Genomic DNA, 22,030 nt, shown 5'->3' with positions numbered 1-22,030 from the left:
TAAGTAACTGATGCCCACAAAACAGGAAAAGCAAAGCCTTCACTCAGTTTGTAAATGAAACAACAGTCAGCAGGAGAAGTGGAGATTAAGTTGACCTTAAATAAAGCAAATAAACTTTCCAAGAGAGCTGGTTGGAGAGTCCCAGTGAGGAAAGACTAATCAAAGCCCCCTTTGGACTTGTGCAACTGCTCAAGTGCGACCATCGTGGAGGTGTCGACAAAAGAAAGTGTCAACTTCCTGTGTCCTCACCCCAGCATTCTGCATCAGAAGTTTGAAAATGAACATTTACACAAGCCCAGGCATTTCCTGTGGCAAAAATCAGTTTGCAGCTTTAAAGCTGAAGTCCTGTGGACTGATATGTTAACATCGCACTTTTATTATGGCCACGATGGGCAAAGGACACAGAATTCCATCCCTTTCATGCCTCAACAGGAGCAATGTTTTACCAGCCCAGAACTATTAGCATCACCTTCAGATAGGCCCCAGAAGAGCAGAACATGCAAGACAGCTGAAGAATTCTCAAATCAAATGAAGAAATGGAAATAAAAAGCAATAGCTTTTTTGCTCTTGTAGATCGTGTCGTCTTTTACTTGCTCAGCTAAAAAAGAAAGAAAGAAAAAAGAAAACACATGCGCGGTTGTCCACAGCGGAACAAAAAGCTAGTTTCACACACGGGACAATGGAGCAATAAGGAAAGGTTAAGAGAGATTTAAGAAGACAGAATCAGGAATATGAATAGATTTGGGGAGAAAAAAAAGCCGCCATAATTGTTTGCCACCATGAGCCGTCTTACATCACTGACCACCCGTCCCGGCGCTGCACCTCAGCGGCGGTTCTTCTGAATCCAGTGGTGGGGAGGGACCCTCCTCTGCCCATCCAGATCACATTACACATGGCTCAGGGCTCTGATGTGGCTTCAGATAGAGAGCGTACAAACCCCGGCCCACAACCACACAGACCAGCTCAGTGCAGGCTCCATCCTGTGGTCTCCTCCTCCATATGAAAGAATACTTCTCAGTGCCTTGTACATTCCCTAACTATACCCCCCACCCAACATGCTGCTCTCATTTACAAGGTTTTTTAAATACATATCTGAGCGAGTGCAAAGTGGCTGAAAGGGTGCAAGCTGAGTTTCGTCGGGTTTCTGTTTTGGACCCAGGGGCTCTGATGGGTTCTGGTAGGAGTTGGGAACAAGTGAGAGGAAATGATCCATATCAGAGCAGAACGGCAGTCCTACTTAAGCACCCGGAAATGAAAATAGGTCTAGCATTTAAATTTATTGTAAAATTGTAGTTTTACATCTACACATGACTACTAACAAAAATTCCCGTAAGTTAGAATGAAATGAAGCAACCAACTAATCCCGACTCTCCTCCACGTTATGTTCGTACTGAGCATTAAACGACATCCGGAGAAGTCCTCGCTGACCCCCTCACTGTGTCTGCACATAATGTTGTTCAGGAGAAGCATTCTTTATGCCTTTTGATGCTTCAAACAGAGAATTTAAAAAGCAGATGAACAGCATAATGAAAGCCACTGAACAAGAACTGGAGCAAAAAAAAACAAAAAAACTACAAAGTTAGAATTATTAATGTACAAGGACACAGGTAGGCGCTGGTCTGAGTGCACGGCTATAAAAGGAGGATGGCATGCGCAACACATACATAGACAAATGAGTCTCCTCCTAATGGAGGAATAAAAAGAAATAAGACATTACAAAAGGAACCTCGACACACCCCACCCCATTACAGCATCGTCACCTCCCACCTTTTTATCCATCTCCCTTCTGCACATCAATTAAACCCCTCTGCATTGGCCAGGTCTTGTACCGTATTAGCACCCCAGCTTCCCTCGCCGCCTGTGTGAGCTTCTCTTTAATCTTCCGGAGATGTTACCATTGATGGGCCCATCGATTTGATGTTGAACAAGCTGCTTTTATCTCGAGGAACTCAAAGAGGTGCTGGGGAGAAGAGATGCACCCCCACCAGGCCTGACCGTGCAGACTCGGGTTTTTATTCTGCAAGACTGACTTTAACCTGGGGGGTGCGCATTGAGAGATCATGTACTGACTGTGATCATATTTCACTGTGTATCTAGAACTTTGCCATTTCTTGTAAATTTACAGCAGCGACTTGTTACAAAAGACCTCCAAAGTGACCACACAAAGCCGTCATTACTTTAAAGATTGAACAAACGTCCCCTCACACACGACCAGCAGCTCTTCGTCACTACTCCTTTGTTTGAATTCGATGTTCTACTACTGAGAGGAGAAAAGGAGTTTTCTCTCATTCTTTTAACGTGATTTCGACACAGCACTGCTCCACAGGGAGTCATGTGAGGCGCATGAAGCGAGGGCGCTACCATCCAGCTGACCACATGTGGAGCTTGTCCAAAACCCTGCGAGAGCCAGCACTGGTGCGTTTCACCGCAGAGCTGCATGCAGAGGCCCAGGAGGCCTCGCTGTGCAGCAGCATCACAGAGGCCGCCTGTCACCAGCTCTGTGTGTGTGCACCACATGCGCTTGTTCGTGTGTATGTGTGTGCACCCACATTTTCACTGGAATACTGAATGTGTGTGTGTTTCTTTGTATGTTTTTGTCCATGTGTGTGAGGGTCCCAAGAAGCCTGTGTTTTATAGAATGTCTGCCAAACTACCCGGTTGGCCAACATGGCTGCAGTAGATATTCTCCTATCGATCATCAGTATAAATAACATGCTGGCTTGCCCACACTGTACAATTATCACCCCAAAATAAAGTGGCTGGCTGTACTAGATGATCTCTGCCTTCAAATTAGATTTGGTCATCAGCTCACCCCTACACGGTTACTGTCTCCTCTCACGTAACAGCTAATACTATAAATCCTGAAGTGCAAATCCTCGGATAATTTTCCCTCCGGGCACCATGTAGGAACTGCAGCTGTGAAGGCTTTTTTGTGTCAGATGCTCCTGCAGCTCTCTGTAAGGTGGTGGTGGTGGTGGGGTGGGCACAGGGTAAAGTCTCAAGTGTTGCTCTGCATACACTTCACACAAATCAACCCTTAAACCTAATTACAGAGCGGAAATAATGAAAATGCATTGATGGCTTAATTGAGAATTCATATTCAACACTTTTTGAGATTCTTTTAAATGTAACAACAAGTTCAAGGAGTCTCCTTGGGCTGTGGACTCTAACAGCTTCATACACTAAACAACATCTTAAAATCAGTTCTAAAATGAATGCAGCCTACACTATTCAGCTTTAAAGCTGCAAACTGATTTTTGTCATATCCAAAAATAAATTGATACCACGGAGTGGTGGGGTCCTTTAAGAGTCAACTGCTTTATTCCTGTCACTCATCCATCCATCCACAAATTTAGACTCTTTCTATTTGTGCCCTCGTCCCTGCATTCTTTTGCCCATCTCTCCCTCATTCTTATCCATCCTGTCGATAAAAGCGCCTGATGTTTGCGTCTGTGGTCCGCTGAATTGTTTTGCCAGGATTTGTAATGTAAATATGCGGTCGTGTATGAGAGCATCGCTCCCTCTCGACGCCCCCTGAACACACACGAACCCTGTATATTCAGAGAACAACCAGCAGCTGCCTGGCTCAGCTCCGTCACTCCTACCAAGCCATAATTGTTCCCGGGCCTCTCCCCTCTCAGCACCGGTCCACCAGAGCCAAGTGGCTAACCGACAGCAGGCCCGCTTCGCCTCCGGGCTCGAACTGCTCTGCGATGTGAGCTGATGGTCTGAACATGCAGCGCACAGCACGTACAACACTACACAAACATGATTTATGGACTCGGGAAAATACTGGTGAAGGGAAATGGCTCCGTTGGCCTTATCAGAAGAGAAGACACGCACCGCTTCATAACATTTCTTTTGTGTCGCTGTTTCAGTCCAAAAGGGAAGATTTTTTTTTTTTAACCTGAATCCAAGTTAACAGCGAAACAATTCCATTGATTAATCATCCGACCCTTTCTTTTTATTCTTTAAATTTCCCCACAAGGGTAAAAAGTTCCAACTGATACTAACTGTCTGCATCTCAGCACTTCTTTGCTCTTAGGACCTTTCTCTTTCTGCATGCCGTTCTCAGTTACATAAACCAGAGGTCGGAATAGCTTGGTCGCTCCGATCCCGTTCGTGCTGCTGCAAAGCCTTCAACCAATTGCATATTTCCAAAACTGGCTTATGACTGAGTGGCTCATCCGGCACCAGCCAGCGTGTTTAAAGATATTTTCATGCAACATTTTCGATTGCAGAGGCTTGCTGTTGAGCACCTGGATGTGAGCTTAAATATGACATTTTTCCATGATAACTGTTGACTTGATGGCTTTTTAAAAAGTTGTATCCTCCATTAAGGCTTGAGGAGAGAGCTGCATGTGAATACTTTTGCATCTTTATCAGGTTTTCCCTCAAAAAGCAGCTTCAGGGTGGAGTAGTCATTTCTTTCATAACAGTAGTGCAACGACATCGCTTTCAACAACGTACCGTTTCTACTTATCTTCTTCAGTTATAAACAATTTTCCATTGTAGGTCTGTAACTTCTCCTCCTTCTAAAGTGGTACGAGGGAAAAAGGAGATGCAGTTGAGCAAGCAAACCTTTAAAATTTTCCACCAACACACAACAGACGCACACAGTTAGGGAGGAGCCCTCTGTGTGTGTGTGTGTGTGTGTGTGTGTGCTGTTCAGGTGACAATGACACTCGAGGCCTTTATTTTCCATGGTAAACCACAACCTTGCTGAACTGTACACAACAAACACAAGCGCTCTCACACTGACACAAAAACACACACAAACACATATACAAAGTCAAAATGCACTTCCATGCACACACACACACACACAGAGCAAGAGAGACCTGCATATCAGAGAGTTGTTTAGCCTGAACGCAGTGAAGTTTAGCCCCGAGTACGGTTTTATAGCAAATGTAAAATGGAAGTCTTACTCCTCTGCTGAGGCTGGGAGCATTAGTACGGCAGCCATTAGAGAAAACAAGGTCTGCAGCTGTCAAATTCTGCTCATATGCTCTGCACAGAGGAGGTGTTGTCCAGAAAAAACACGCATCTGTTTGAGAAAATACAGAAAACACGGTAAAACACATGAAATGTTAGGTTTACTGTAGAAGTCACACAGCTGAACTAGCTTCCTTTTTTAAATCGATATAACGACAACAGAATAAGTGCTTGTTTTTAGGAAGATGGGCCACTTTTAGGAAGACTTCGTCACTAGTAAAAGAACATACAATACTTCCTATGTTTGTTAGCTAAAAATGAGCATTTAAATCTGCAAGCGTGTCAACGCTGGTATGTGTTCATGCTCGTCTGTGATCTCATCACTGTTATTTAACTGTGTCTATTTTACCCGACAGTAATCCACCCACCTGTACACTCCACAATTCCTGTTACTTTTACTTCTTTATGATCAAGCCAAACAGAATAATTCCACTGCATGTAGAATCTTTAAAAAAAATGTTGCAAATCCAAAAGTTCTGTCAACAAATCCATAAACTTTGTTCCGAAACCTCTGAGCGGAAACATGCTGAAACATGTAAAACACGTCTCCAGCAGCCAGGCTCGATCAGGCTTTTTTTAGTATAACTCCTTCCACAATTTTGGACAGTTAAGCAAGTACATCCATACAATTTTGTCATGATGAGTTTAAAATGATTGAAATGTTCCCAAATGCCTTCAGAGACGTCATGAAAGAAAAAGAGATGGAGACAATAAGATCAACAGTCTTCTTCCTCGCTCAATCACAACAACATACCGCTGACTTGATATTTTGCTAATGGATGCCTAATTGAAGCCAGTGTGTCCTCAGCTGGCCTGGGACTACTGCGACTCTGCAGGGGAGCAACTGGAGCCTGGATGGCACTCAAGCTGCGCCGCCTGTTGGAGACAGTGTCAGAGTTCTGACTGCCTTTAATTGGCTGAATTAGGCCCCGGGGACCATTTGAAAAGCAAAAGAGAAAAGAAATTAGAGCGGGAGATGCACTGCAGAAGTAAGACTAAGAGCAAAAGAACAAATGCAAGACAAAGAAGCGTGACGGAATGAGGGTCGCCTAGCCCTGCAGCTCAGTGGAGGAGCCAACAAGTCCTCTGGGGTCCTGACAATGGGCTGACTGTGCCTTTGCCTGCTGTAAATCTGCTCCTGTCTGGAGGATGATTCGGCATGGGGACCATAAAAACATCATTGATGGAGACTGTTTGTCTGACTGACTGCATGTCTGTCTGTCAGAACTGAGCCTGAAATGCAAAAAAATAAAAAACATGTCGCAATATGACATCTGCCTGATCAAACGAGGATTCAGCAGTCAGCTCAGGGTTCATCTGACCAAACAGAACCTGTAAACTGAGATTGTTGAAAATACGTAGTTCTTCATTTCAATCAGATCTAAATATCTAAATGATTTAGATGAGTTTTATTATAAAACTGAGCTTGAATTCCTGCCAAATAAACAGCTTTCTTCAATATGCTCGTCAAATTCAAGCAAAGGAAAACTTGTTTCTCTGTAAAGAAAAAAACTATGAATTGATCTGTATGAGTGCTGCTGATATTCTCTTTAACTGAAACTGAAAGTCATTATGGTTTGCATCTAAATTGGACTTTTTTTCCCCCTTTGAGTGGAGCGGGTGCTCTGTTGCAGCACCAACGACAGCAACAAACTCTTCATCTTTTATCTCTTCTAAATGCAAGAGGACTAGCAGAGCTGCTGGTCCGGGTTTAAATGTCAGCATCATTAGCTCAAGAAGAACCATTTTCAAATCATGGGACACCACTTTTAAGAGCATTTCACGTGCCATTTTAATGCATTTAAACTTCCTGCGTTATGTGAGACAGACTTCATAGCTGGCTTAGCTCAGTTGTACAGTTTCAGTGCCAGTCGTTAGCAGCTGCAGGTAGCAATATAATAACCTTCATGTTAAGTCTTACATTTCTACTTTTTGACCGCCATCTCTCCTGAAATTAATCTGTCACCCTCGAGTGCAACAATGTTGAATAATTGAGAGTGCATTATATGACCATAGAAAACCACTGAGTGTGACCACAGTGCAGGAGATGTTCGCCGATAATGTTTTTGGCTCAAATCAGCTCTTTGCCAGGTGCAAAGGGAGTAATAATCCTGAGTCAGATTTAGCATTTTTGGTGTTCATATCAAATCAAATAAAAAAGAAAGAGGAATGTGGTGATCTCAATCTATTTGTGTGGCAAGGAAACATCTGGTTTAAGAACAAGACAACCATCAGCAAGATTGTGATTCTCGTGTATCAGTGAAGATAAAATTCTCGCAGTTGCCGCTGATGTTTCCAAAAAGCTTAATATTTAACAGTGTGGTGAATAAAAACTACTGCACTGAACTTTTCTGTCTCTCAATGCGGGCGGGGAAATAAAAATCACAGATCCTCCATCATTTTGTCTGTGGCAACCCCGCGGCCCTCTTTGGTTACTTCAAACAGGTCCACTTCCTACTGTTGAAAGTAAAAACTGACTTTCGAGAGTCAAATTAGCCCTGGATATGTGCTTCTTTTCCTTGAGTGCGGTGGTGAAACGGTTAAAGGTGTTCTTAAGATGTCTGTGTCTGTTTCAACTGGGGCTGTGGTTTTGTTGTACCAGGTGCACAGCGCGGTTACCGGCTTCTCATTGTTTACTGCTAACTCCCTTCCGCTACTGCAGTTATCTCTTTCCGTCATTGTTCTCTTTTGCTCTCTCCATCACTCTCTCTGCCTGTTTCAATTTCTCTCAGACTCCACTGCAGCCACTCTCTCTTCCCTCTCCATCGTCTTTCTCCTCCTTCCGATCAGCTCAATCTGCACCCATCTGATAAATCAGATGTTTCTTTTGTTGTTCACTTCCTGCCCACCCACCTCCTCCCTTTCATCTGTCCTTGGTGTGCATACAGTGTTTCCCACACACACGTCCTGTACGACGTGCAACACCTACAGTCACGCACGCCCACACACGCCCACACACACACACACACACGGACCACAGTGCACTACATATCACAGTTGCTCCAGTTTTTGTTTGGCCCTGAAAAACGTTCACACAAGCTGATTTACCACAACACCTTCTGACACACTCCCCCACACACCCAAAACACTGAATAAAAACGCTTTATGAGCACCATTACTTCCTGATACACAGAAAGCTGTCATAGACATCAACTTTGTTGACATTAAAGCTTCTCCTTTTTAATGCCCCACCCCCACCCCCGGGGGGGAGGAGCTTATTCCTGTTCCTTAACCTCTTATTCTACCAACTCTGAAATCCTAACACAGTTATTCAAAGTACAGCTGACTTATTCTCCATCACAGGGTGAATGCTGACAGCACAAATAAGCCCCCATCGCGTGCTCATCTGTGTATGTGCGTGATGTTGCCTCGCTTTATGGCCTCCGGGCTTTTTCTCTGTAGACCAAAGGAAAAGCCTGCCATGCCCACAAAACATGGGGATGGGTATCTCTGCATACTTGACAAAACAGGGCCAAACAAAGGTAGGAAATCAATTTGACGCATGAATGAGCTCCTTATGAGGAAGCCCGTTGAAGAGGGAATTCCTCCCTTTTCTGGCTTGTAAAAGTAAGAAATTAACACATGGACACAGGAGTGTGACATAAGAGCTAAAGAAGTAAGTCTTTATTTGGCTCATTCTGTTTTTTCTCTTCTGTTCACAACGGGGCAGCTTCATCATCTCTAACAACGGGACGTCAGAAGAACAAAGTGCACCCCAGCAGCTTTAAAAGTTGTTTCCTTGTGGAGCGCGCTACACAGCCAACTGATACGTTTCTTGCTGTGAATGACTGGAACGGGCACTCAGGTCACATGTTGATGGTCAGCTGATGGTCAAATGCGAAGACATCACAGATTACTCACAGCTGAACTTAATAACACTGACAAAGTTTAGCTTTTTTAAAGCTAAATCAACTGTTGACTTGGTGTATAAGGGAGGACTCTGTGTTTGCAGTGGTGATGCTTCGTGCTAAGCACCATCAGAGTCCCACGGACATCCACAAAATGTCCCTTTTAGCTAGAAGGCAACATTTCAGAGACACTGGAACATTTGGGATGTTGAAGGATAACCACAAGCCAACTTTCAGGATATATGTGCAACCAAGGACTGAACCCAGTTCTCCTGTGACATACTCAAATGCATACCTCACTGAGCTAGACTCACCACCATTTATGTGGGGAACAGCTTTGTCTTCAGGATTTCATTGTACATCTGCTCAAACATGCAAACACACAACGCCGAGTTCAAGGAACATCAAAGAAGTGCTGATGTCCCCGACGAGGGCGGCGAAGAAAAAGCAACGTTATTCGGAGGATGCCCTGAAGGCCTGATTTAGATCTAATGCAGAACATCACACTTCGACCAAATGACAACTTGTTACAAACGTCGAGTGCCCTTAAGATCCTGCTCAGAGGTTTTTCGTGGGAACCAGTAGCGGATGTTGTAAATGTCTTAAGTCCAGGTGATTCTCCCGGCGTGCTGGGTTGATGCTGCTGCTACAGTCCTCCAGATGCAACACAAAAATGCACTAAAGGACTCGTTTGAGGGGCGTGGCAGTCACATGACATATCAGCTGACTGGCTCTGTAGCTGTAAATTGTAAAACAATCAGACCTCAGAACAGTTTGATCTATTTAAAGTGCCCTGAACATTGTTCGTGTGTTACAAAGCGATCGTACGGCCTAACTTTGGTCTGCCGGACCATGCTTCCAGGCTGGCAGGTGTACAACAACTCATTGTTCTATTCGTCCCCCTTCAGAATCAGATGTACATTTGTTTGGAAGGGCAGAAGATGTGACCTGCAGCTGTTACAGATTTAAAGAGGTTTTATGACAACTCTGAGGAAACTATGCAGAGCAGCAGAGGGCAATGTTACCATAAGTAAGTAAATAACCATGCATGTTTATTTTATTAGCAGCTTTTGGTTTTGTTTCACCGCAGGCTTGAAATCTACTGGAGCGACAAACAACATGCTTCCGAAAATAATCCCTCGTTTGGCATTTTGGATGACGGTGGTTGTGAGTGCTCTCTAATATGCCACTTCAAAACCTCTACAGGGATCTGCATTTGCTGTTTCTTTCTGCATGAACAGACTACAGAACAGTTTAAGAAAAAGGAATCATAAGCTATTCGATGGCTTAAAAATTGAACAAGCGAGGCCAAAGCGCACCATCACAGTTTAAAGGGGCGGATCCTTTACATTCGTGTGTCTGTGTAAATAAGGAGGAAGAAACATGTGAAGACACGCAGCACAATCTATACTACAAGTGTGTATGAGATTTGAGTTATTTACTGCATGGGTGCATTTATCTGCATTGTAACCAAAGTGTCAGCAACAGCAAGTATGTGTCGTATGTGTATACATTTAAATTAAAGCGTTGTCTACTTCCTTTCTACCAAATCTGATCCTCATATGAGGGACGATTAGATGTGTGCTCCAGTGTGTGTGAGTGTGTGTGTGTTTTAGATCACAGCCATGTGTGCTGGGCTGCCTCATGCGGCTGTGGAGGCTCCAGCTGGTCTGGGCACAGCCACGGGCCCGGTGTGGAGAGGGGTGGAGGAGGATGGGGTTTGAGTTTCATTTACTCGACTATTTTTACCAACACTATTTTAATAACGTGCATATTAAAATGATGATAAAGGCCAGCTGTGGAGGCTGAGGTCTGAAGGATGGAAAGTCATTACAGGACATTATCAGCTGCCAACATCAACACACTAACTACAGGACGTTTGTTCACTTTGAAACACCCACAGTGATGACACTTTATCAGTCAAATCATTTGTTTGTGAGTCATTGATCAGGTCACCAGATTATTAACTAAAAGGGATTAGGCAGGCTTCCCTGTCCAAGGTCAATTAAGGTGGCATCTCCTTTAATTTCTGTAGATCAATTCAAAACTGACTCGTCAACTGATTGGCTGGCAGAAAAGCCTGAGAGTTTCTAAAGATTCAGCATATGATCAAGCCAGACCCAGCAGGGTTAGCATTGCAATGCTTCGGTTTTTAACTTTATTTTGACTTCAATAAAAACATTAAGCACTTCAGCATTTAGCATTACATGCAAATAGTTATCTTATAAATCTACCAGGGCCTCACCTGTTCATCAACAAGCGCAGAGTGAAGCCCACAACATTACTCCCCAGGATTTATTCATTTAAATCAGGAGGGAAGAACATCTGTAGCTCATTTAAATTTCACATCACTTGAATGTGACATGAAACTCATTCTGAATCCTGTTAAAGACAAAGAAAAGAAAAGAACAGGTGTTGCACACGATTGGGCTTCCTTTGTTTCTTTTCTTGGAAAGTACGAGTTGATTGAATGAATGTGAGCAACCTACGATACGAGGAGCATCCACCTAATCTGCTAAGTGAAACTGCCTGATTATTGACAGTAATGAAGAGGAAATGAAACAAGACTTTAATTCCCATCACTCATGTGATGTCAGAAAAAAATCATTTTCTTTCACACATACATAAACACAGTGTACAGTACGATCACCTGAACATCACCTGATTTACCAAAACACCGATGGCTATAAAAAGCCGACCTCCATGTTTGATGTTTTTGTGAATTTTTTTTCTCCCCATTTTGCTTCGATTCAAATCCTAAATATTTTCAAACACTCGGGCTGGAAGAAAAGAACAACAAAGTTGCTAGAAGGCTTTATGATGTATGTCAATTCTTGAAAAAACTGTGTGTGTATCAGTCCAAACAGGGTGAAAGCCGTTTTCTGGACGCCCCTCACTGAGCCAGGACACAGGAGGGGTTCGGCCTGGTTGTGTTTGGCCAACTAACCCACAAACTTTTCAATCAGGGTCTGTGTGTATAGAGGCTTGTCACTCGTTCTGGGAAGCTGCTTAACACACAAACTGATTGTGGTTTCCATCCATCTATTTTCTATACCTGCTTAATCCAATTTAGGGGGGACTGGAGCTTATCCCAGCTGTCATTGGGCAAGAGGCAGGGTAAACCCTGGACATCAGCGGCCCATCACAGGGCCACGCTGAGACAAACAAACAAATCTGATGATTTAGAGTCACCAGTTAACCTTTTCGGACAATGGGAGGAAGCCACAGCACCTGGAGAGAACTCTCACATACACAGGCTGGGAATTAAACCTGAAACCTCTTGCTGTGAGGCAGTGGTGCTAACCACCACACCACCGTGCAGCTCTAATGGTGGTTTAACACCAGCTGACCACAGTACAATAAGTTGTCCCTGAGCCAGAACATTAGGTGATCTGTCCCTTTTTTGCTGTATTGCCACCACAGCTGGATGCCGCAGACCAAGACAGGTCCAAGCTTTGCTCTCGGGATTCCTTTTTAGATCTACAAATCCTTGCCAAACAGTTGGAACACAGAACCCAGAGGTATCTCAAAAATTCACCATTAGATATGCTATTTTTCCCATCTGCCAACTATAGGTGCAGCATGACTGAGCAGAAACACGTGTGTTTTCACATCCGCGGGTGTTTGCAGGGACAGCGCTGTCACTGATTAACTCCAAGCTGAGAACACATATCTGGGAGGTCTGGGCAGCTCACTCTGTAAACAACAACTCAGCTCAGGAGCAACTTTGCAAGGTTTCGCTCCACAGGCCAGTGACTCACCTGGGTGCAACATCCTGCAACACACACACTCACCTTTTGGAGACCACTCAAACAGAGGGGCCCAGGCAAAGAGCTGCTGTTTGAGACTTCTTGTTGGGTTTCTTTGTTTCAGTCTCCTTGCTTCCATGCCGCTGAATCTGAACTAGCATCCCTTTATCTAAACATTTGGCATTTATTGCCATTTTCTCTGAAACCATGAATGTACTTTCAAACCAGAGGGCGCCTGAGACTCAACTTTCAAGACATCACGTATCCTCTCGACAACGTCTCCCGTCAAATGAAATGACTGACTCACAGCACAAAAACAGAAACCTAAAACAACACGCATCACAAACAGAGAATTCCATTTGAATTTGACCAGATCTGAGCTGTTTTATCACTTTGGATGCTGCTCAATGGCTGGTTATTTCACAGCAGAAAAGATGGGAACTGACTGACTGGTGGAAAAAAAATCTTTCAAGGTGTTTGACCTCGAGCATCCTCTTGGTGACAGGAAGTGTGGGAGGAATGACGGAAAATATGGTCTTCGTTTAAAAAACGCAGCGCACGAGGAAACAAACCATTAGAACCTCTCGTTCTCATTTGCATTTTGTACTAACTGCAGCAGAGCAGAGCATCACGGTGAGTCTGACAGGCAGCTCCGAGATGCTCTGTGTAAACAACTGAGCCGACACGTGCCGTTTTGTCTGTATTCACAAGTCTGAATATGTAGAAAAGAGAAAAGACAGAGTTAATAATAATCAAACAAACCAACACTTCCTTTGCTAACACCTGTCTTTTACTGCTCCACCACTTCCCCCGCCCCACCTTCGCTCCGTGCCGGAAAGAAATAAGTGGATGAATAATTACAGGTATAAACACCTCGGGGCCATCCAAAGGCTTTTTTCTTCTCCTGATATTCTTTCAAACACTTCCGCCTCTTGAAAGACTCTTCTGAACAGTTTCTCTTCAGGTGCCTTCACAGCCCCGCTACTTCAAAGCCAGCAGGGCGATGAGGAGGCTCTTATGGTCATTTGTATTTTAATCTTCCTCCCTCCTCTTCCCCTCCCTCTATAACGCTCTCTTTTACTTCTGTAGCTCTCCCCCCTTTAAAATCTATTTATCTGTCTCCGTCCTCACCTAGTTTGATCTTTTGCTCATATTTCCGGTCTTGGAAGCAGCGGAGGCTTTGGTCTACCTTGGACTGACTGAACATTTGCATTGGTGGACATCAAAAGCTTCTTCTATCATGCAGAAATGAATCCGAAATGTAAATAGGGGAATCTTTTATTTTTTGTTTCTTTTCTAGGACAGTTTTTATTCAATATATTTGGGAACTTGTTATAGGCAAACTGAACCCTTTATTGATATTCTATTCAGAAAAGGAAACAGTTGATTAAATCAGAAAATCTGCAAATAAACTCCTAATTGAAACCATTCCAAGATGCATCCGTACTTCTGATCTCTGTCGGTCAGGAAACCGGTGAATCTCACTCCATTCTTTAGGAAGAACAGCTTTGAAAGTGCAGGTTGCTCATGCCTTCCTAATTTCGTTGCTATCAAGAGTGGATCTCATGTCATGTTAATGTAGACAAATGAAGATCTCTTTCATTTTGGGCAGGAACAGCCACATTTCAGTCAATAATCCTAAGACTTTATACAACCATAATCTTGCAGTTACACACTTGACAACAATGGGGAATTGGGACTGTGCCAGATCCTTCACCCCAAAGTTCTGTTGCACATTGCAAACTAAATCTTCTTTAGAAACTGTCACAAGGACAGCTTGAATAGGCGAACATGACATGGACGTCACTTTAAAATTAGTGTTTGTTAATATTCAAGGAAAGAACTCTTAAAAACAGACGAGATGCAAGCTTTCCACGCAGACTCTCAGCTTCTGCTGCATGCTAGTGAAAGCTGCTTTTCTTTTAGGCCTCTTAAATCCAAGTGTTCGGGGTCCTTATCGGAGCCAGTCAGAGGCAGGGAGGCCCCAGTGCCGCTCATTCCAGTCCCTGGGTCTGTATGGGGTGGGGTGGGGGGGGATTAGGGAGGTCTCAGCCTATGTTGCTGCTATTGTTTACAAAGGGACTAGAAGAAGACTGAACAACCCCCCTGTCAACACCACAGTACAATGGGAAACAAGGAAGTGGCAAAATCCTAGAGACTTGCACACACACACATGCCATCCCCTTGATCTGGAGGATCGACCTCGTATTATTTGGGCGATAGGAGGAGGAGGAGGAGGAGAACGGAGATGGGGAGGGGAGCTTGTCAGCCAAAGCAGCTGATTTCTGAATGGACACGAGGAAGAAGAGGAAGAAAAAGTTTATGTGCTAAAGACAAACTGAAAACAAACACAGAAAAAAAACCCTTTCAAGAGAAAACCATGAAGGGGCATTTTGAGGGCTGGGACACTTTTAAAAAACAAACGTCTGAGCTGAGCCTTTCAGTGTCTTAGAAATGACAGTGTTTCCCTTTCCCAAACATGTAAACTGCCTCTCAGTAGTCTTCCTGTCAATTTTCAATTTTGGTCTGTGAAATGAAGTGTCAAATGAGCAGGAAATTCCCCCAAATGAGACAACAACAGAGCACAGTGAGCCTGTAAATTCCCTGACTGACTGCATACTGTCAAACAACCACCAAATCAAACATTTACTGTTATCCCAAAGAAAGCGGTTAATATAGTTAGCCATTTACAGTGGGTGTCCAGGTACTCTGAGCGGGAAAGCGTTTCAGAGCAGTGTGCTGTCTTCAGAGCTTGCTGACGTCTTTGTGTGACCACAGCTTCCACATCACACAGAGTTTTACAGCCTCTCTGACAGCGAGTGAAACTGCCGCCGAATATCAGATATTAGTTTCAACATTCACATAACGACCTGCAGACAGGGTAAGCCGACCCAGTCTGCGCAGAGAGCTCCCGGTGACTCCACCGAGAGCTTCGTCACCTTGAACCATGCAAACGAGCTCAGCCGTCACTTCTTCTAATACTTCATTTCCGCTCCTCTATCAGACACGGACGGGTTCGCTGCTCCCTGATGCGTGATAAGACTTTTATTGTGAAGCACTGGCAGGAAGTGCAGCTTGGTTAATGGAGTTGATCCACCAGATGTTAAATCAGTGTTTGGTTAACAGTGGTCTTCATCAAGATACAGACACGCTTCTTCCTACTTTCTGCCCGAAATATTAGATAATAATCCCTGCTGCCTACTAACATAACGATTTTCAGGAGAAAACAGCGCTTATCTGTGTCAACGTAAAACTCCTAAAGACACGAAATGTTAACAAAATTAACTGTAGGCTGACATTACGTTAAACACAGCACAGCAACGGAACTCCTCAACCAAAACACTGCACAATGCAGAGATGTTAGACTTCATTCTTCAGCTCTCTTTCTCCAAGATTTTCCTATTTATTTGATCAGTCCTCGGTCCACTTTTTATGACAACACCTTTACAAACTGTCATCACCGGCTACTAACTAACCAGCAGTAACTTGACTTGATACTTGATCCCATGATTTCCACATCCAGCAATTTAGAAAACTTTTAATCAGGTTGACTGCTTTCTGACAAGAGAGATCTCAGACTTGATTGTGATGTTCTGAAACTTCTCAGAGATATAACTCTGAATTAAAGGGACTCGTGAGCTTTGTTGTTTCTCCCTTCTTTTAAACCCTTTTGGTCTCAAGTACCATAAAACTCACTCAAAGAGCAAGAGAACAGCGAAAGAAAGTTGAACCGAAGAGGACAGATGCATCGAACACGATCAGGTGAAGCAGACAGCATGGACAAGGGCAGAGATAAAAAAGTGGAAAACAAAAGAGCAAAAAGGCAGTTGGGAGATGGATGGATGGATGCAGAGGGAAGAAAACGCTCGTCCCTCTGCTCGAGTGCGACTATCTGAGACGACAAAGACTCGTCATCCCTTCAAAAACACTGACTGCTTGCACTGCACTGTTTAACACAAATACTGCACCTCCACAGCCCTAAAACATACTCACACACACTCTCACACACGCAAACATTAGCACCCAAAACTCGCTATGAAGTCTGGATACAAGTGCAAGCATAAGGCAACAAACTTGAGGAGAAAACATGCAAATGAAGAAAGCCAAAGTCTTAGATACATACTTAGTGTAATGAACTTACACAGAGACCATGCACACACACACAAGCATAATATGTCTTATACACTCCAAATAAAGCTTTATCCAAAGACAACAAACTGCGGGAGTTCAGTTGTATCTCTAAATCCCACAAATCTCCTTCTTTGGCCCCTGAAAGGACGGCTGATATCTCCATTAATGTGCTGACGGGGAAAATGTCCCCTGAAGTGCTGTAATAGGAGCATTATTGCAGAATGGAATAAAGAGAGAATACACTGTGCAGCAGCCTCTCCAGTGTGCAGCCGCTTTGTAGAAAATGACTTATCAACAGAGATTAGAGGCGTCTTTACGTTGGATGTGAGGAGGACGTGCAAAGTATCTGTCTTTGTGTTTATCTCAGACATTGTGTTTCAGTTGGGAGTTTTTTCTGCCCCTTATTCCGCATAATGTAACGTAACCTCCGACAGTCCGGGTTGTCCGTTCTCAGTCAAGCTTTCACTCTGCAGCTTTACTAAATACAGTCAAAATGCACCAACAGCCCCAGTTTAAAAACTACACTGGATCTGCTCAATGAAAACAAACCCACACGCTTTACCCAGGGGAGGGGAGGGAAAGACACACACACACACACACACACATTCTACGCTCAATGTCTGACTTTTAGTCATTTCGCTGATGCTCTCACAATGAGTTCAGCAGTTTAACGCAGTTTACGGGAACACACAAAGGTTTTTGAGAATGTTTTTTAAAATTTTTTTTTAATTTACGAAACATAGCTGGTATATGATTTAGGTTTACAGTTTCTGGATGCAAATAAAGCAAAGGCTGCAATGAATGATTGCTTTATTTATCATTTCAGGACTTTACATTTTTTTTTTTTTAAATTTGGCCTGTAAAACATTTGATTCCTCCTTGCGCTTTTGCAGAGAAACATCTGGTTCTGGTTATCATATTACAATGTTATGAAACAGACTAAATGACAGAAAACAGAATGTAATTGGTGATTGCTTTAGAATTTAGGATTTAATGAATTCGCCTTATTCTTGCATTAAGCCATCAACTATCTTTCTGTGCTCTAAACCACCTACAAATCTCTGTGCAGCACAGTCTGAATATATCAACATCCGACCTTATGGTGAAACCTATGATGAAGTAACTTTTTTAAATAACTGCATGAAGCGTGAACGATTTGGAGTCACTAAGCAGACAAGTTGATGAAGAAAGCCCCCGTAAAATATTACAATTTCCAGAAAGAGCATCAACACTTCTGATAAACATGCTTACATCTCCTTGATTGCATATGCTGCATCCTGCCTCCCGACTACACTGAATGAGTTTTCTGCTGCTAATCAGATACATGAGGCATCGCCAGTATTTAGCAGTCAGAGACTAACACTCAAAGTAAATCCATGGAGAGGCTTCCTCACTTTCTTGAACAGCTAACGCAGAGAACCCAGGACAGCAGTCAGACATGGATGTACATGTGTCACCTCGTCTCATATTAACGCTACAACACTTCTTTTCCCTGTCGGACACCCAGACCCACAGTTTTTCATCCATCTCTTCCATCCGCAATCATCACAGCCCCCCCCCCCACCACTAAACCACTACACTCGGCTCTTTCAAGTGGCAGGTAGAGGGGGCCCAAAACGCAGCTACCGCCTCACAACCAGCGGGCTAATTACAAGGGAAGCAGCAACAAGAGAGCATTGTGTGGAGTCTCAAAGATGCGCACAGAAAGAAAGTGCTCTTTATCGCGCCAGCACCATTAAGCCCCCCCACCCCTCCTTCCCACCCTCAACACGAACAATCTCGGAGAGGCTTCTGCGGTCGGCACACCAGGACTGGAGGAAAGGAAGAGAAGAGAGCGACAGATACAACACACTCGCTCGGCGTGCTGTTCGAACACAATGCCGGATGTGCCGAGCTGTGCGACAACACGTAGAAAAATGTTTAAGGAAGAAGCGAGGACACTGTCTCCGAGCTCATTCAGTTCCAATCAATCACAGCGCTGGTTTGTGAATATCAGAGTCGGGGAAAACAGGATTTTAACGGCGTACATACATGCACTCGTCTCAAGAACAGACATCTTTCAGTGTAAAGCCAGTAAACAGGCAGTAAACTGCAGCCCACAGTCCAGCATGCACATCTTTTCAGCATTTTCTCTTTTTTTAAGCAATACTTGACAAAACTTGATGACACAACTTTTACAGATCCCGCAACATTCAGAGGTAAAAATTGAATCTTAACAGCGCAGGAAGACAAACAATCAAACTGGGAGAGGCTGTGATAACTGTCCACTTTTATGACCCCCCCTGCAACCACTCGCACAGAAACTTCAAGGTGTCATCAAAGAATCCTGTTTTCTGGCAACAAATCAGATTTAGTGATAAAGCGGCTTCACAGTCTGTGAGATCACACAAACCGGCATCGAAGCAGTTCAGCAGCATCTTGTCTGCTCCGGCGGGGGGTTAATTCAGGCAACAGGATTACACAGAATGTGAATGATGAATTGGGCACAACTGCTCATGTTTGGCGCAGTTACGCAACACAACCACGGATATCAGTTCTTACGGGAGACTTGAAGGGATTTTGGGATCAATTTTGCAAGGGTTGAGCGGGGTGAGCCATACTGCACACTTCAAACCCCCCCACGAGTCTGTCTGATGCTTGTTTTAGCAGTTTAATACTCTGAGCTGCCATTAAGGCCGAGCCAAACCTCTCGTCATCCACACTCGAAGAGACGGAAAACGTCATGCAAAGCGGTCGACGATGACGACACCAGTTTTATTCCAACCTCAGCAAAGGCGTGAACAAAAAACAAGCTCCCTCGCTGCTTCACCTCACGAGGCTGCGGCACTTTGATTTCATTTCGCTGTGTTTTCGAATCCAGCTTTATTTCATACGGCAGCCAGGGGGTGAGCAGCACAAGTCAGAACACATGTAAAGTTTGTGATTGATTTGGAGTGAGGCGACAGTCGTCTTAGTGTGACAGAGCCTTTTGCTTTTTTTTCCCTTTTTCTTTGCTTGTCTCTTCTGAACCTTTAAGCCTTCACTTCACCAGAAAAGACACGTTTGTGCATTAAAGTACAACAACCTGTCAGGTTCTGCTTTGTGATTTGAAAGGTATGTGTACCCCATGTGTTATTGATGTAACTCACATAGCTATACAGACAAAATCAGTAACTGAAAAAAAAGTAAATGTAACCTGAAATAGCTGCAGATGAAAGAAAAGCCATTAAAAATTCCGTATAATCTTAGAAAATGCTTCAGAGATGTTAGCTACAGAAGCAGTGTGCTGACTGCAACTAACAGAGGGAAATATATATATATATACATATATATTATTTTTGTCCAATGTTCATTATATGTATTAAATATGTTAGAAGTTATGAGGAAGAAGAAAAAAAGAAATAAAATCAGTTCATACTGAATGCAGCTTCAGCATGAAAAAAAAGAGAGAAATCTCAATTTTAAAACCCAAGCCAGTGGTCATCGGCCTCAAAACATTTCTATCCGTGCGTCTTTTGAGCTACTATCCCAAAAGGATCTCCAACAATATGAAGTACTGCTAAAAGTTTGTCAGCACGACGCTGTGGCCCCAGAGTTTGGACATGATCTGCCGAAAACTCGATTCCATAGCAGGACACAACATGGGCCGATAGAGAGCTCAGCTTCAGTGAGCAGTGCACAGCAGCCAGCAGCAGCATTAAAACAGATGTGGACTTACAGATGGAGAAACCGAGCTGTTGGGGAGGTAGGGGTCTGGCAGCATCAGGAACGGATACCCTGGATACGCCGGCGACTTGTACATGCCTCCATCTTGTTGCTTCGACACTGAGGGCATGAAAAAAACAACAAATAAGAGTTCGACGAGTCAATAAATCCAACTCAAAATGTTTGAATGGGAGCATTTACACTGCCTGTTTGTCAAAGTTGTCTTTGTTTCTTAATCAAAAAAATCAAGCTGTGGTCTGACACCTAACCATCAGTAAGGGATCATTTCGAATTTTACTTGAAAAACATAAATAAATACATAGAAAGTTGCTAAGGAAGTAATAAAAGCTGTGCCTGAAACTTTGGATGTGAATGAAATGAAATATCATACTTGCTCCCACAACGCTGCTAAAAGGTTTAACAGAAGGAAAAAGCAGACATCCAAAATGAACGTGCACGCAAAGCAGATAAGCTACTAACAAGTGGTTACATCATGCTATATCCCTGCATGATCACAGACTCGAGACAAAACCGTTACAGCCGTCACCTACAGCCTGAGAGGCGTGAACTCCTCGACTTTGTGTGTTACTTTCTTGACACCACCACCCATATTCAGCAGTGGAGGCCTCTCTGTGGGTCAGCTATAACTAGGTTATACCTGCTAAGAATTAAACTGCAAGACAAGCGGAGGCCACAGTTGTCATCACTGAGCTTTTTCTTGAAGCTGAGGGAAAGAATGTGAAGTGATCTGCAACACTAAGGCTTGCAAATGCAGAATTTAGCAGATTTTCCTTTTTTTTTGCATGGCGACCCCTTAAATAGAACCTGGTGAGGGGTTTTTGCTCTAAGGATCACAATGTGAGAACACGTTTTCCTTTTCGTGAAGACTGAAAAGAGCAACACAACTTACTGCAGCCTATAATTAAAGCTGTCATGTGAACTATAGATTCTCGAATTGTGTCTAAATATAGGGAGGAAAGCGGCTCTGTTCTTTTTGGGTGGTAAAGACAAGAAAGCCAAGATAAACCCCTTCTGGTTGACCCAAACTTTTGGCAAAGTCACGTAAACTACACTCCAAAAAAAAAAGAAGAAAGAAAAAGAAAAAAAAAGAGAAAATGTTGTTTAAATTAAAGAAAAGCCAGACATTTGTAGCTATCACAAAAGGCCACTTTGAAATGAAAACCTGTCTCGTTGGACATTTACAGCATCTCCAACTATCCTGACCCAGTGGCAGATGTGAGAGATAAACTACATAGCAGATGACATGGTGGACACCTTTTGTTGTGTACAATAAAAAAAAACAAGTCTTTGAAGTTGATTTTAAAGCGGCAGCACGTGCCCCCCGTCCCCAAAGTATTTCTTACTTTGACACAGTGGGAGGTTTAATCGCTCTCCGAGCGAGTACTGGCCACTCAGGTCGGATGCGAGCGAGTGCGTGAGTGTTTTTGTAGTTTTCTTCTTACCACCTTCGAGGTGCTCTCGGTGTTTGTCCGGGAAGCCCCTCTGCTCTCCCTGCTGTCCGCGTCTGACCGCCTGGAAGGACCCGACAACAAAACACGGAATGAGGTGAGACACTCCACAGAAGTATAGACAAAGCGACAAAACCGCTGCCACGCAAGTGTC

The 22,030-nt window shown here is 43.6% G+C and overlaps 2 protein-coding genes across 10 annotated transcripts in view; one reads left to right on the top strand and one right to left on the bottom strand.

The window, feature by feature from the left end:
* The window catches only part of cdkn2aipnl (CDKN2A interacting protein N-terminal like), a 519,432-nt gene that overhangs the window by 75,647 nt on the left and 421,755 nt on the right, over positions 1-22,030 (top strand). The gene's annotated exons all lie outside the window — the stretch shown is intronic.
* The window catches only part of tcf7 (transcription factor 7), a 61,147-nt gene that overhangs the window by 38,384 nt on the left and 733 nt on the right, over positions 1-22,030 (bottom strand). For all 9 annotated transcript variants that reach the window (XM_072375202.1, XM_072375204.1, XM_072375206.1 and 6 more), the window contains exons 2-3: positions 21,871-21,940; positions 20,421-20,527 (exon numbers count right to left, since the gene is read on the bottom strand). In XM_072375202.1, coding sequence (XP_072231303.1) covers positions 20,421-20,527; positions 21,871-21,940 — 177 coding nt within the window. The remainder of the gene's footprint in view (positions 1-20,420; positions 20,528-21,870; positions 21,941-22,030) is intronic.

Source organism: Leuresthes tenuis, unplaced genomic scaffold, assembly GCF_036924035.1.
Source record: "Leuresthes tenuis unplaced genomic scaffold, fLeuTen1.0.hap1 SCAF_21, whole genome shotgun sequence".
NCBI lineage: Eukaryota > Metazoa > Chordata > Actinopteri > Atheriniformes > Atherinopsidae > Leuresthes > Leuresthes tenuis.
Note: the sequence above shows the minus strand (reverse complement) of the source record. Positions and strands in the feature narration are given on the sequence as shown.